The following is a 16697-nucleotide window of genomic DNA, read 5'->3' as shown; positions in this document are numbered from 1 at the left end:
GCCGGGAAGCCATCAAGGCAAGCAATCAAATCCCTTCAGGACAACCCCCACCCCCCAAGACTGAACTCAAAAGGAACACATGAGCAGGCACATTTAAGATTGCTGGTAACCACGATGGTCAGCTAGTGAGTGGAAGAGGGGGAATGGCAGCAATGAAGATATGGGCTGAGTTTGACCACCTTCCATAGATACCCATAGACCTTGAGATGAGAGATAAGAGGAAGAGCTGGTTGGTCCAAAGTGTAGTGAGACCTAGGGACTTCTGAGCTCATACACAAGGACATAACCACAGAAGGCTAGAGCTGAGAGTGAAACGTCCAGCTGAGATGAAGTTAGGGGAGACTGCACAAGATGCCCAACTTGTAGACAGTACTCATACGATCTAGCCTCAATGGCTTGATGATCAGAACTACACTAGGGGAAGATAAAAACACAATTTTTTATAAAGGAAACAAGTGTAAATTGATACAATTTGATGAACTTGATCTATACTTAAGGATGTAGTAGCTCAAAATACCAACTGAGAGGGAAGGAGGCTTCACATCAAGTATCAATCCTATTCTCTCTGTATACAGGGTTGAGAGGGATGGGCAATTTAAACACTGGCTAAAGGAGCTCTGGTAGCGTAGTGGTTACGAATCGGGCTGCGAACCTTAAGGTCAGCGGTTTGAAACTACCAGCCGCTCCGCGGGAGAAAGATGAGGCTTTCTACTCCCGTAAGGATTTACACCCTCGGAAACCCTGTACAGGGTCGCTATGGGTCGGAACCGACTCGACGGCACTTAACAACAACAACAACCTAAAATGGGGGTGAGGAGGCTATAAAGGCTCGAAATGACTGGCTTACAAGTTTTCAAGAAGGAGTTTAGTTTCAGAGTGTGTGGGGAAGGTAGAATCCCCACAGAATAGTTTTCATCTTGTCTAGACGGGTCTGGTGAAAGGAGATGAGGATAAGATTCTTATGATTCAACAGTGAATAATTGTTTATCATGACTAAATTGCGACTGTCACAACTGTAAAGGTAGAAGTTTTATAACAAAAAGGGGAAAGTAGTTAATCTTACAGTCCAGGAACAAAGGACCCTAAGACCATCAAGGGAGAACAGCATGAGTGGAATGTAGGACACGATCCAGTGAAACAGCAACACCAGAGATGGAGACAGAGATGAGGACATGGAGAGAAAAAGCAGCTGAAGACTCTAGACTCATGGAAAGAGAAAGGCTGTGTGCTAGTGGCCAGGAGTCAGGCTTGCAGAATGTGCCCTTTGATTGTTTAAATGATCATATATTCCTGATTATTCCTCCCCACCACCACCCCAAAAAAAGAAACAGGGAATAGAAGCAAATACTGTTGGATGCCGATGCCCAGGGAGGACTGTAATCATTGCAATGCAGCGATGAGTGTAAAACCAATGTTCTCCCATGTAAACTATCACTCAATTCACAATAAAAACTTAAAAAAAAAAATTAAAGGAAGCCAGGACATAAGTAGATACACACATGCCAATGTTCATTATAGCACTATTCACAACAGCAAGAGCATGGAGACCACCAAATGCCCATCAATGGAAGAATGGATAAGCAAACTTTGAAACATACATGAAATGGAATACTATGCAACCTTGAAGAACAACAATGATTCTGCAAAACACCTCATAACATAGATGAACCTGGAGGGCATTAGGTTGAAAGAAATTAGACAATCACAAAAGGGCAAATTTTGTATGTGACCATTATTGTAAAAATTTTAAAATGGTTTCTATACTAAAAGAAACATTCTTTCATGGTCATCAGGGGTGGAAGGGAGGGGAAAGTAACTCACTGGCTGGAGGGTAGACATGTTAGCTCTGGGTGACAGGGAGGGCAATATACAATACACAGAGGGGGACTGCAATACAAAAGAAGAGGGAGGGTAGCAAATGAACAATGAAGATAGGGGAAGACTTAGGGAGGAATGCTGTTGTTAAGTGACATAAAGTAAATTCTGATTCATAGTGACCCTGTATAGGGTTTCCAAGGCATAGATGGTGGGTTGGAACACCAACTTAATGGTTCAAACTGACCTTGCAGTCCAGTGCATTATCCTACAGTGTCACACCAGGACTCCTATGGCAGTATGCTTGGGCTAAATGGGATAGAGGTAAATAGTGATTTATATACAACTTTGAAATAACTGTGTTCTGTGTTTAGATATGTGGATAGAGACAAAGACTGAGTAAGTAAAGAAGGGGGGAAAATGTTTATGTGTTTGACTGTCTTATGGGTACTGGTCTCCCTTGCCTATTAATGTAAAACTGGGTTCATGCGCCAGACTGCAAAGCTATTTGAACTGCAAAGTCGGTGGTTCAAGCTCACCAGCTGCTTCTTGGAAACACTATACAGGGTCACTATGGGTCAGAACCGACTTGACGGCACTTAACAACAACACTAATGTAATACAGAATTTATGTCTGATAAAAATGACTATTGGGAATTATTTTTATAGAAAGCTTAAAAACCCATCTTCAGCCTATAACTGATTGGATTTGCTAAAATGGGAGTTAGAATTTGCCCAGGGAAATATTCTTTGTAGAGTATGGGGCCCTGAGCCCCACCCAAAACCTTCTGAGTTGGAACTTTCCCACTTGAAAAGACATACAGACCAACCCAAAACTTCTGGGAGAACAAATGATTCTCACAGAAATAAAGTCATGCAGAAAAAAAGATGAACTATTTGGCTGGTTGAATTTCAAGTAAGCTGTTGTTTTGAAGGCATCAAGGCAAAAAATTCAGTCCATCAGGGAAAACCCCCTTCTAGGACTGAAACTTACAGGGAACCCATGAGTGGTCTAGTATGCTCACTGGTGACCACCTGAGTCTACTTGTGAGTGGAAGTAGGGGAAATGTAGCAATGAAGACATGGGCTGAGTCTGACCATGTTCCAGTGACAGCAGTTGACCTTGACATGAGAGAGAGAAGAAGGGCTGGCTGGTCTAAAGTTTAGTAAGATGAGTAAACGCCTGAGTCCATGGGCACTGATCTAGCCCCTGGAGGATAGGACTGAGAGTGAAGCTGCCAGCTGGTATGAAGTGCAGGAAGGTGTGCTTGAACTCCAAAACCTGCAGCTAGTACACAACTGACCGGATGACTAGTTGACTAGAACTCGAATAGATGAAGCTAAAGATGTTTGATACTGTGAGCAAGTGTAAAATGCTACAATTTGATGAAGTGGACTTTTGCTTGCAGATGCAGTCACTCAAAATTCCAACCGGAATAGAAGGATTCTTCCTATCAAGTAACAAGCTTTATTTCCTCAGTATACTGGGTTATTAGGGATGGACAATTTAGACACTGGCTATCAAAAGTGTGGGGCCTATAAAGGCATGAAGTGGCTGGCTTACAAGCTTTGATGAGTGTGCTTAGTTTCAGGGGGTAAGGGAGTTTCCCCACTGAATGGTTTTCTTTTTTTCCAGATGGATCTGGTGAAAGGAGGTGGGGGGTGATGGTGATAGGATTTTATGAATCAACTGTAAGTTAAGTGTTAGGATTTCTGATTGTCACAATTGTAATTGTAGAAGATGTGTAACTAAAAGGACCAAGCAGTTAATCTTTCATTTCAGGAACAGACAATCCCAGGACCATCAAGAAGGAAGAGCACGAGTGGAGCGTGAGATCGAACCCAGAAAAGCTGTGACAGCAGAGACAGTGGCAGAGGCAACAGCATGGAGAGACAGAGCAGCTGTGGGCTCAAAGACAATGGACTGAGAAAGGCTGTGTGCCTGTGGGCAGGAGGCTTGCTTGTATAATTCCCTTTGGACATTTAAATGAAAAAAGTATATACTTTTTGTTTTGTTCATGTACATCAACTATTTTTGCTTTGTTCATTTGTAAAATATTAAGATGTTAAGTGGGGAGCCAGAGGGAAAAGTAGGATAACTGTTGTTGCAGGAAGGGGATTGTAATCACTGAGATTAAACAAAATGCATAATTTGTTAAATATAAAACTGATGATCTTTTCTGTAAACCTTCGCCAAATACACGATAAAATGTATTTTAAATAAAATGCCTTCCTAATAAGCCTATGGGAGTCCTGGTGTGGTGCTTTGGGTTAATGCGCCAGACTTCAAAGCCATTTGAAATGCAAGGTCGACAATTCAAACTCACCAGCTGCTCCCTGAAAACCCTATACAGGGTTGCTGTGGGTCGAAACCAACTCAATGGAACTACAATAATAAAACTATGATTATCCTGTGCCCTTTGAGAAATTCTATCAAGATTACCCCTTTGAAATGCAAAAAAATATTGACCATAACTTCTGATTTGAGTTCTGTTCCTTGAATTTAATTAGCCAACAGATCCCCTCAGAAGCCACTGTTTCAACCAGACTTTTTTTTTTTTTAAGGTACCCTCAGAAGAGGCTGTGAAACAAGAGATATCATTGCTGATGGCCGACGGATCTTGGCTAAAAGCAGAGAATATCAGAAAGATGTTTACCTATGCTTTATTGACTATGCAAAGGCTTTCGACTGTGTGGATCATGACAAGCTATGGACAACATTGTGAAGTATGAGTATTCCAGAACACTTAATTGTACTTCTGAGAAATCTGTACCTGGACCAAGAAGCAGTTGTTCGAACAGAGTATGGGAACACTGAATGTTTTAAAATTGGGAAAGGTGTATATCAAGGTTGTGTTCCTTCACCATACTTACTCAACCTGTATGCTGAGCAAATAATATAAGAAGTTGGATTCTATGAAGAAAAATGTGGTGTCAGGATTGGAGGAAGACTCATTAACAACCTGCGATATGCAAATGATACAACCTTGCTTTCTGAAAGTGAAAAGGACTTGAAACATTTACTGATGAAGATCAAAAACACCGCCTTTGGTATGGATTGCATCTCAATTTCAAGAAAACAAAAATCCTCACCACTGGACCAATAAACAACATTCTTATCAATGGAGAAAAGATTGAAGTTGTCAAGGACTTCATTCTTCTTGGATCAAGCATCAACATTCGCAGAAGCATCAGTCAAGAGATTAGACGACATATTGCATTAGGCAAATCTGCTGCACAGGAACTTTTTAAAGTGTTGAAGAGCAAAGATGTCACCTTGAGGACTAAGGTGCCCCTGACCCAAGCAATGGTATTTTCAATAACCTCATATGGATGCGAAAGCTGGACAGTGAATAAGGATGTTCGTAGAAGAATTGATGCCTTTGAGTTGTGGTGTTGGAGGAGAATACTGAAAGTGCCATAGACTGCCAAAAGAACCAATAGATCTGTTTTGGAAGAAGTACAACCAGAGTGCTCCTTGGAGGCCAAGATGGCTAAACTTCAACTCTCATACTTTGGACATGTTGTCAGGAAGGAACAGTCACTGGAGAAGGATGTCATGCTGGATAAGATGGAGGGTCAGAGAAAAAGAGGAAGACCCCCAACGAGATGGATCAGCCAGATGGCATCATTGATGGCGTCAGGTGTGGCAGCGGTAGTGAGGTTGGCCCATGATAGGACATTGTTTCGTTCTGCTGTGCATGGGGTCGCCGCTATGAGTCGGTTCCGACTCAATGTTATCTGACAAAAACACACGGCGTAGTGGTTACGAATCAGGCTGCGAACCGCAAGGTCAGCAGTTTGAAACTATCCGCTGTTTCGCGAGAGAAAGATGAGGCGTTCTGCTCCCGTAAAGATTTACAGCCTCGGAAACCCTGTATAGGGTCGCTATGAGTTGGAACTGACTCCATGGCACACAGCCACCAGCCACACAGACTAGGGAGTCCTGGTATGGTGCTGTGGGTTAATGCGCCAGATTGCAAAGCCATTTGAACTGCTAGGTCAGTGTTCAAGCTCACCAGCTGATCCTCGGAAACCCTATACAGGGTCGCTATGGGTCAGAACCAACTTCATGGCACTTCACAACAACAAAGAGACTAGTGTGACACTGTGAGCTAATGTGTCAGATTGCAAAGTCGTTTTGCAATCTGACACATTAGCTGCAAGGTCAGTGGTTCAAGCTCACCAGCTGCTCACTGGAAACTGTTTACAAGTCGCTATGGGTCAGAATCAACTTGAAGACACTTATCAACGTATTCAACTTGTATGCTGAGCAAATAATCTGAGAAGCTGGATTATATGAAGAAAAACATGGCATCAGGATTGGTGGAAGACTCATTAACAACCTGCAATATGCAGATGATACAACTTTGCTTGCTGAAAGTGAAGAGGACTTACTTTGTCACAAAATGACATATTGCATTAGGAAACATCTGCTGCACAAGACTTTTTTAAAGTGTTGAAGAGCAAAGATGTCAGCTTGAGGACTAAGGTGCGCCTGACCCAAGACATGGTATTTTCAATAACCTCATATGCATGTGAAAGCTGGGCAGCGAATAAGGAAGACTATAGAAGAATTGATGCTTTTGAGTTATGGTGTTGGAGGAGAACATTGAAAGTGCCATGGGCTGCCAAAAGAGCAAACAGATTTGTATTGGAAGACGTGCAGTCAGAGTGCTCCTTGGAGGCCAGGATGGCCAAACTTCATCTCTCATACTTCAGACATATTGTCAGGAGGGACCAGTCGCTGGAAAAGGGTATCATGTTTGGTAAGGTGGAGGGTCAAAGAAAAAGAGGAAGACCTCCAGCAAGATGGATTGGCAAAGTAGCAGCCACCAATGGGCTCAAGCATGGCAACGACTGTGAGGTTGGCCCAGGATCGGGCAGTGTTTCGTTCTGTTGTGCATAGGGTCATTATGAGCTGGTACCGACTCAATGGTACCTAACAACAATAACAACAACATGGGTAGAATTGACTCGAAGGCACTAAACATCAAAAAAGAGACTAGACAAGTATATTTTACTGAGAAAATTTGTCTGCAGCCATCCATTGATTGCACAGACATGTTTAAACACATTTTTTAAAATAAACCTGTGTTAAATATGAACTAGACACTAGTAGCAATAATTTTTGACATATCATTGTAAATTGCCAAACCTTTTTTCTAAGGTATCTCTGGATGGCCAACAGCCTCCATTCTTTCAGTAAATAAGTCCAGCACTGTATTAGCCTTTAGCACCACCCAAAGACTCCTCCCAAGTGACAATCACATCCAAATCTTTTTTTTTTCTGAACACCTCCACATTTTTGCATATACTTGCAATGCCCTTTTCCCACTTTCCTTTTAAGACCGATCTCAAATCACCTCCTCTGCATGGAACACTTTCCCATATTTACGGTAGAATTATTCGCCCCTTCCTCTGTACTTCCACAGCAGTTTCCACTTACCATTTCAATACTTACCATAATGTAGTATGTTGACTTCATTCTAACAGCAGTGCACAGTAGTAGTTAAAAGAGAAGATGATCCCAGATAAATTTAGATTCATCTGGTAACTATACAACTTCTGTCAGATTAGTTACCTCCTTTAGGGCTCACTCTTTTCAACAATTGTTGTTAGCTGCCCTGAGTGTGCTGCAACTCATAATGACCCCAGACACAATGGGGTCTAACCACTGGACTTTCATTGGCTGGATTTTGGAAGCACATCACCAGGTCTTTTTTCCTAGTCTCCTTGAGGAGTCCTGGTAGAGTATATTACACATTGGGCTGTTAACCACAAGGTCAACAATTTGAATCTACCAGTTGCTCTGCAGGAGAAAGATAAGGCTTTCTGCTCCTGTAAATATTTACAGCCTCAGAAACCCTATACAAGGTTTGAGGTGAAACCGACTCAACATCATAGAGTAGCAACACCTTAGTCTAGATGCTCAGCAGAAATCTATTCAGCATTATAAGCCCCAGTGACAAACAGGTAGTGGCCGCAAATGATGTGCTGTGGCCAGTGAACCAGTAGAATGTGAATACACAAATCTAGTCCAAACTGCTGTTTGAGTACATTCAGTGCTATCTACCATGAGGCGGATAAACAGCAGCTGAGGTGATGAAGAGAACAGTTATCTGTTTCAAACTGGAGCTCTTCCCCTATGGACTATGTATGTGCACAAGGGGGAAAAGGAGAGGTCTTACACCAAAATGTTTAATCACCTTTGGGTAATTTAGGTGATAGAATTATAAACAAGTTTTGTTCTATTCCTTTGTGCTTCCCTGCATTTATGTAAGAAAAAAGTTTAAGAGGGCACTTCAAAAAATTCATGGAAAAATGTAATTAAATGATACTGGAATTTTTACAAAACTAGGGCAGGTTATTATTATTGTCCTTAGAAAAGAAGGCTAAGAGTTCAAAGATAACTAAATAGAGACAGACTTGAAGAAGTTAAAACCAAAACTTCTAAATTCAAATTCAGGGCTCTTCCTACTACACTGGTAGGGGCGGTATGCCATTAAGTCAGTGTGACTCATAGTGGCCCTGTACATGGTTTCTGAGGTTACTATATACTATTCAGTATTAAAGGTGGATTTCTAGTCATATTCTAGTCAGAGTTGATTCATTTATATACCGTTTGAGAGGGTGCAAGCAAAAAAAAAATAAAGGTATGTATCCATTTCAAAGTTTAATTAATCCCTTCAAACAATGAAAAAAAAAACCCAGATCAAACAATGAAAAAAAAAAATCTGAGTTTCAGCTAAGTACGAAGTTACACTGTTTCAGAAAGCCTATATAACTAGTACGAAATAGTAACAGCTCCTATCACTCACCATGTGCCAGACATTGTCCTAAACTTCACATGCATGGAATTCTTTAATCCTCACGTTAGTTCTCTAAAACAGATAACTTAAACACATATAAGTGAATTAAGATCACAGAGTATATAAGTAAGTAGAGCCAGGTTTCAAAACCAGACATTATAAAAAATGTCAGAGGAGTCAAAAAACTTGGGGGAAATATGCTTTTAATTATCTGAATTACTATTACAAGCAATCAGTTATTTTCTCTTGTCAAATATCCTAATGAGAACTTAATTCCTAATGATAATGAAATGATGAACAATTAAAAATAATGTGATTCTTCTATCATAAAGCAAAGGGGCAGTAAACAAAATTATGCATTTAAGCATAAATAGGTAGTCATATGACCATTAAGAATACATACTATTTTAAAAACATTAATTGTTGTTAAGTGCTGTCAAGTTAGTTCTGACTCACAGTGACCCTATATAGTTTCCATGGAGCAGCTAGTGGGCTTGAACTTCTGACCTTTTAGTTAGCAGTCCAGTGCTGATCCTACAGCGCCACATCTACTCACCAAGAAAGAATAAAATAGGAAGTGCACACTAAAGGTCACATAGTACAGTATGTAGGCAAAGTCAAAAGTGAGTGGTACTAAGATTAATTATTTTGAAATGTTAAGGATATCCAAAATACGTAAGGCTCCAATCACAGCAAAATGATAAATTCTTTACCCACAACCATCGAGTTGACTCAGACTCATAGTGACCCTAAGGACTGAGTAGAACTGTTCCTTAGGATTTCTGAAGCTGCAAATCTTTACAGAAGTAAACAGCCTCATCTTTCTCTCAAAGAGCAGCTGGTGGGCTTGAACCACCAACCTTGCAGTTAGCAGCCTACCATGTCACTTCTTGTTGTTAAAGTGCTGTCAAGTAGGTTCCAACTCATAGTGACCCTGTATAGTAGTGTTTCCTAGGAGCAGTCATTGGGTTTCAAATGCCAACCTTGTGGTTAGCAGTCCAATGTTGATCCTACTGATTAGGTAGGTCTCCTTCATAGCGACCCTGTATAGGGTTTCTGAGGCTGTAAAACTTTATAGGAGTTGTAGTTGTTGTTGTTATGTGCCGTGGAGTCGGTACTGACTCATAGTGACCCTGTACAGGGTTTCCAAGGTTGTAAATCTTTACGGGAGCAGAAAGCCTCATCTTTCTCCCGTGGAACAGCTGATAGTTTCGAACTGCTGACCTTGTGGTTCACAGCCCTATTCATAACCACTACGCTACCAGAGCTCCTTTTATAAGAGTAGAAAGCCTCATTTTTCCCCTGTGGCCTGGCTGGTGGACTCGAACTACTGACCTTGCATCACCGGTTCCAAGGTGTGGCACTGTGGATTAATCAGCTGGACTGCAAAATCGGTTTAAACCACAAGGTTGGCGGTTCAAGCTCACCAGACACTCCTCGGAAACCCTGACAGATGACACTAACAACAAAGCACTACAGCCCATTAATTCTAAAAGAGCTACAATGAAAAGCCCTGAAAGGAAAAGTCACAAATGTATCATTTTAAAACAGTAACTAAATAAGGATGACTTACACTGAACTTTAAAGTCATATAGCTGCTGACAGAGAGCAAGTCTTACCATGCTTTCATACAGAGGATCCCCTTGGAAAGTCAAGAGTGCCAAAGCAACTCTGAAATTCCAGTTTATGACATGAGCAACCCAGATCTCCACCTACATTTTTGCATTTAGCTACTCACAGTTTTATTAGCAGCCTCAAATTTTCAAATTATTAAAATACTTTTTATGTTATTCAAAAACATGGCTATAGGTCCACATCCTATTCAAAATCTCTTTAGGACAGTTCCTACTAGTTCACTGAGTGCCTGGCATCTTAAAAGCTTGGAAGCAGCAACACAAAATAAAAGGATTGTTTTTTATTCACCTGGAACAGTAGAAGGAGACCCAGGAATTGAAGAAGGAAATGAACTGCAAGACTAACTGCTTTCATAAATTACTATCTCCTTTGCCATAGACCACAAGAAATGGATGGTGCCCTGTTACTATTACTGAATATTTCTACTAAGGACTCAATAGATAGATCCTGGAAGGAGGGAAAATGTGGAACAAAATGTCAAATTTTTATAAAACCACTAAGACTGGGACAATCCCCAAATTTATTGTCCTGAAATAGTCTTTAAACTTTAAACCAAAAAATTTAGCTCATTGAATAAAGAATATCAGCCTTGAACATCATGCTATTTCCAAAATTATCTAGACAAATGCAGTGGGTAAGACAGAATAGCTTTTCTCTTGTCCAGATGGGTCTGGTGATAATGCAGATAGGATTTTATGATTCAACTGTGAGTAATTATTATCAGGACTAATGGCAATTATCACAACTGCAAATGTAGAAGAGGTGCAACTAAAAGGGAGGAACAGTTAATCTGTCATTTCAGGAACAGAGGGCCCTAGAACCATCAAGTGGGAAGAGCAAACAGTAGCAAAGGATCCTAACTAGGATAGAGGCGACAACCGAGACAGTGGCAGAAATGATGGCATAGAGAGAACAGCAGAGGCCCATGGACTGAGAAAGGAAGTGTGCCTGTAAGCAGGAGGCTGGCTTGCAAAATGTGCCCTTTGAACATTTAAATGAAGATTTAATTTAACATGTAAACGAACACATACCACATTTTCAGTGTGGTATGTGTACATTAAAAAAAAAACAAGAAGGTAATAGAGGTAAATACTGTTAGCTGATGGTGCATGGAGGGGACTGTAATTATTGCAATTTCTTCAATGTAAAACTGATGATTTGTCCTGTCAACTTTCACTTAATTCACAACAAAAGCTTTCAAAAAGAAAACTATCTATATGAGATCAAATTGACAACAGTAACTTTAGAGTTACTAAAGTACAGATGAAGACTTGAAGTGGCACAGAGAATAAAAGGTGGTAAAACACTGAGGAGAGCTGATGAGAATGTTGGCACAATGTGAACAATGTAACCAATGGCATCGGTACACATATGGATAGATGGGTTATGTTTTATTATTTTTTTCCAAAAATAAAAACAAAATACCTTTTCAAACAGATTTGTTTCCAATTTTTTTCCGATTTTAGAAAAATACAAGAGGCTCCAGAAAGTTCGTGAAAAGATTCCATTATCTTTCAATTCAATTTCTCCACAAACTTTTTGAAGGCTTCTCATAATATCATATTATTACCCAAACATTCCCTGGTGTTAAGTGTCATTGAGTCAGTTCCGACTATAATCCTGTATAGGGCTTCCAAGGCTGTAAATCTTTCCAGGAGCAGAAAGTCATCTTTTTTCCACTTAGCTGCTTGTGGGTTTGAATTGCCGACCTTGTAGTTAGCAGTCTAGTGCGTCTCCTAAAAAGTCACAGAGCTCTTTAACATGACTTATTGTTGTTGTCGTTGTTGTGTGCTGTTGAGTAGGTTCTGACTCATAACGATCCTGTATAGGGTTTTCCAGAGCAGCTAGTGGGTTTGAACTGCCAATCTTGCAGTTAACAGGCCAGTGTTTATCCTACAATGCCACATCAGTTCTAACATACCCTACAGGGTCAAAAACAGCAATAACATCAAACATATTAATATTCCAACAGCAAAAAGTATTATTATTTTCTAAGTGAGATATTTAAAGATCATAAACAGCTGCATAACAGAAGTCAACAAATTATTTTGCTATAAACATAAGGGAAACTTATTTTTCTGAGATTTGGGTGAACTTGTAATTCAAGATTTCTCCTTCAACTTGAATTGTGGAAAAGGAATTATGACTAGGAAAATAGCCTTGTGACAATACCACTACAATTCCAAATTGTGAGGGTGGCTCACAATAGGGATGCTATGAGTTAGAAGTGTTTGATGTCATCTAACACAACAATTCTAAAGAAACAATTCGTGTTATTATGGCTTCTGGGTGCCATTGAGTCAGTTCTCACTCTCAGAGACTTTATGTGACAGTTTTCTGGTTTTCTATGCTATACTCTTTATGGGAGCACATTATCAGGTCTGTCTCCCATGGAGCCATTGAGTGGGTTCAAATCACCAACTTATTGGCTAGCAGCTGAGCACTTAACCAATGAGCTACCAGGGCTCTAGAGTTATTATGGTACACCTACAAAAAAATGTCCAATTGTTGTCTACCAATAGTCATAATGATTAGAATAACATTTAAATGTCCACTTTACCTTCTTTAATGCAATTCAGGACAAGATCAAAACAAATACATCAACATGAGCACACTTTTTAAATACTAAGGTATGTCTAAGACAGTTGAATGGAAAGAAGACACATATATCTGTCACCTAATTTTCGATTTAGCATTACAGAAATATAGGTCGCTATGAGTCAGAACTGCCTCAATGGCACTTAACAAACAAAATGATAGAACTAGAGGGCTTTGAAGCATATCAATGTTCTAATCCACTACACAGGAAAGTTACTAAAACTCTAAAAATCCAATGTAGATTAAAATGAGTAATTTAAAATAAGGGCCACTTCTCAAAACATTCTAACCAAGCCTACCTGTTCTCCTAATACTTAACTCTCTTTTCTTTTACTCAACCAACTGCATACACAGATGGGTGATAACAGAAAATAAACCAGTATGCTAAAACAACAAAAATAACAATAACCAAGCTCACAGCCATTCAGTCCATTTTCACTCATAACTCTGTAGAACAAAGTAGAACGGCTCCTTTGGGTTTCTGAGACTAAATCGTTGCAGGTGCAGACCACCTCATCTCTCTCCTGTGGCGCAGCTGGTGGGTTTGAACCACTGACCTTGCTGTTAACAAACACCTAGCCCACAGAGCTACTATACTTCTTTTAAGATACCGAAAAGCAAATGCTTTTAACTCCAAAATAAAATCACCAGATCGAGACAAATGGCCTAGGTTTCCAGATAATAGAAACTATTATAGTAATAAGAATTCATCACTTATACACAACCATTGCAAAAAAAAAAAAACAAACCCAGACAATTTAAATTGAACTTAGTACAAGAAGGCACAATAATTCAACTTCCATGTTTAATAAACTATTCACTGAATAAGAAAACAATAAAGACTGGTAGGTTTTGACAGGTTTTTATAACTTATTGCTAAATATACAAAAAGATGGAATCCTTTGATATTACTTTCCTAAATGCCATTATTTTAGTTCTGGTGTGGCGTTGTGGGTTAATACACAGGACTGCAAAGGTTAGCAGTTCAAACTCAACCCCTCCTCAGAAACCCTCTACAGGGTAACTATGGGTCAGAACCGACTCGGTGGGGCGTAACAACAACAACAATGTAACTCACGAGTTTTACAAGGGATGGAATCAGTCTTAAAGCAAACCAAGTTCTGAGCTGATTCAATGCTTCACTGTTAACCATTTCCTCAAAGTGCAGTATATGTAACCTGGACAACCCAGACCTCCACAACACCCAACTTAAGAGAAATGTTCACGCAAATTCAGCTAGCAAAGATGTTGGCAGAACAGAAAGCTTTCTCAAATAATACTTAAAGTCTGGTAGCGTAGTGGTTACGAATCGGGCTGCGAACCTTAAGGCCAGCGGTTCGAAACTACCAGCCGCTCCGCGGGAGAAAGATGAGGCTTTCTACTCCCGTAAAGATTTACACCCCCGGAAACCCCTGTACAGGGTCGCTATGGGTCGGAATCGACTCGACGGCACTTAACAACAACAACAACAGTAGTCACTGTTAACGCTACAGCAAATCACTGTTGTTGTTAAGTGCCGTCGAGTCGGTTATGACTCAAAGCGACCCTGTATATGACCCTGTTCGGGCCCTTGCAATTCATCACCTTTAAGAATAACATCACCTGCCGTCATCCAAGTAACGTGCAACAAATGGGATCCAAACATGACCCTAACATAAAATACCCTGAAAATAGTCTACATTATTCTGTGTTCTAATCCGACGTGGTTTGTGCAAAGATTTAGAAATAAAAGCAACTGGATCAGCTATATCACAGCTACCTACAAGAGCCTTAACCCTCTTCATACCTGCACTTTTTCCGACATAAACAAACAGGAAACTCCAGAGGAGAAGAAATAGAAAATCCTAGTTTTGCTAAGGAGAATAATGGCATTGCTTTCAACCTCCACTGGGTGAGTGAGAACAAATGAAAATGCAACTAGGGGAGGGGCAACTGGAGCTCAATTGGAGTCCTAAACATGCCACCCAGCTTTGAGGGTACCCAAAACATCTGCAACGACACCTGCAACCGGGAAACCGGCCGCGGGGGAACAAGGACCGTGGTTTGTGGTCTTAAGAGTTGTGCTTGCACGTTCGGCTTCTCCTTTGCCAACTCTACTCTCATCTCTCAATCTCCATCCTCCCATCCCATCCCGTTTCCTCCATATAGAAAAATACCCAATAAAGCAGACACAGAAAACAAAGAGGCAGGAGGAGGCTGTGAGAAGCGCCCACAACAATGGGGGAAAGGGTGCGAAGCTTAACTCTCGAGGAGGACAATGAAGGGGGTGGCGAGAAGCCGGGGAGGCAACCAGGGAAACGCGGCCGAGCCCCGGGCCCGCCAGCGGCAGACACCCGGCCGCGAGGCCCAGCCGCGCGGGCGGTGTCACCCCAGACGCGGCAGGGTGGACTGGGCCGGAAGGGAGCGGCAGGGCCCGGAGGCCGGCAGGGCCTGAGCTAGTCCGCGAGGAGCCGTCGGGGGGACTCACCGGCATTCTGGTCTCGGGGCCAGAGGTAGTATGTGGCAGGGATCACGATAAGCCCCACGAAGGAGGTGAGAAAGTAAAAGAAGGTGTTCCCGCTGTCATCGTACTGGAACTGCTGCCCCGCCATGGCACCCCCTCCTCCTCCTCCCTCTTCTCACCGCCGCCGCCACGACCCCGCTCTGCGCTCAGGCCCCGTGTGGCGTAGCTCCGGCGCCACCGCTGCCACTCACCCCCGCCCCCACGCTACTCTTACTGACACGCCGCCACCACAGCCGCCGCCGCTGTCGCCAGCTCTCGCGAGAACAGATAGTTCCCGCCCCTATCGGTCTTTCCCTCCCATCTTCTTTCTCCCATACTTTCGCTAAAGCAGACGTGGCGCGCGCAGCCGTAAAATTCCGCGAAGCCCCACCTCCAACCCGTCGGTAGTCCCGCCCCCTAAACTAAAGTCCCGCCTACAATTACTGTAGGCCCGCCCTTAATCCCAAAACTACTCCTCCTCGTTCCATCTGAGCTTGCTTTCGCCTCATCCTCAGCGGATTTCTTCAAGTCCACCGCTGGGGTCCAGAGGAAGGGTCCAGAGGAAGGTTCCGAACTTCGCAGTCGGCCCGGGAGGTTCTCCTGGCCGCAACTGGATTAGTTGCTATTCGGAGTAGATTTAAGACTTCCGCGCTTTCTAATCCTTTCACCATTCTCTCGCTTTTTAATTTCCCTGGTTGATAACACTGTTTCCTTGGGTTCCTGATCCGCACATTCAGCCTCCGAGTGTCATTCAGGACTAAGCAGCGGAGTACTTGTGGGGTCTTTTGTTGTTTTATTTGCAAAGTAACGTTTGCTAATGAAAGGCTGCGATCTACTCCGCGCCCTTTTTACAGAAGGAGATTCCCCAAACCCGCGGAGATCGTGACCTGAGCTAATAATATTTAGAGCCATCAGAACACACTGGCAGGTGGTTAAGACCTTTACTGCATTTTATCACTTAAGCGTCAGTAAACCCCATGGGATAAAGCAAAGCTTGCCTGCCCTGCAGATGAGGAAAATGGGGCTCAGATGGATTGCCCAACGTCGCTTACAGTAAAAAACAAAAAAATGTCTAGGGATTCACACCCAGGTCACTGACGCCACAAAGCCAGCGGCCCTGACCACCCGCTCCACTTGGACCCTAGCGTTTCCGGAGTGCGGCTGGCCCCCGCCTCCTGGGTGTGGTCAGGAATATGCGCTTAGGGAAAGAAAGGCTGGGGGAGGTCACTCTTGGCCTCGGGTCAGGGAACGCATCTGGATGGGACCCGTCCTCTGTAGGTCAAAAAGAAACGCCTACCAGACCCATTTCGCAGGGTGGTTGTGAAGATCAAAGGGAATAATTGCAAAGATGCTTT

General features: G+C 42.1%; 1 protein-coding gene across 1 annotated transcript in view; it reads right to left on the bottom strand.

Annotated features, from left to right (window-relative positions):
* Positions 1 to 15613, bottom strand: part of SEC63 (SEC63 homolog (S. cerevisiae)) — a 107762-nt gene extending 92149 nt beyond the window's left edge. Inside the window, exon 1 of the mRNA XM_006839953.1 lies at positions 15328 to 15613. Coding sequence (XP_006840016.1) covers positions 15328 to 15451 — 124 coding nt within the window. The 5' untranslated portion in view covers positions 15452 to 15613. The remainder of the gene's footprint in view (positions 1 to 15327) is intronic.
* Positions 15614 to 16697: the final 1084 nt, after the last annotated feature.

Source organism: Chrysochloris asiatica, unplaced genomic scaffold (assembly GCF_000296735.1).
Source record: "Chrysochloris asiatica unplaced genomic scaffold, ChrAsi1.0 scaffold00027, whole genome shotgun sequence".
Taxonomy (NCBI): Eukaryota; Metazoa; Chordata; class Mammalia; order Afrosoricida; family Chrysochloridae; genus Chrysochloris; species Chrysochloris asiatica.
This window is presented reverse-complemented; position numbering and strand designations above follow the sequence as displayed.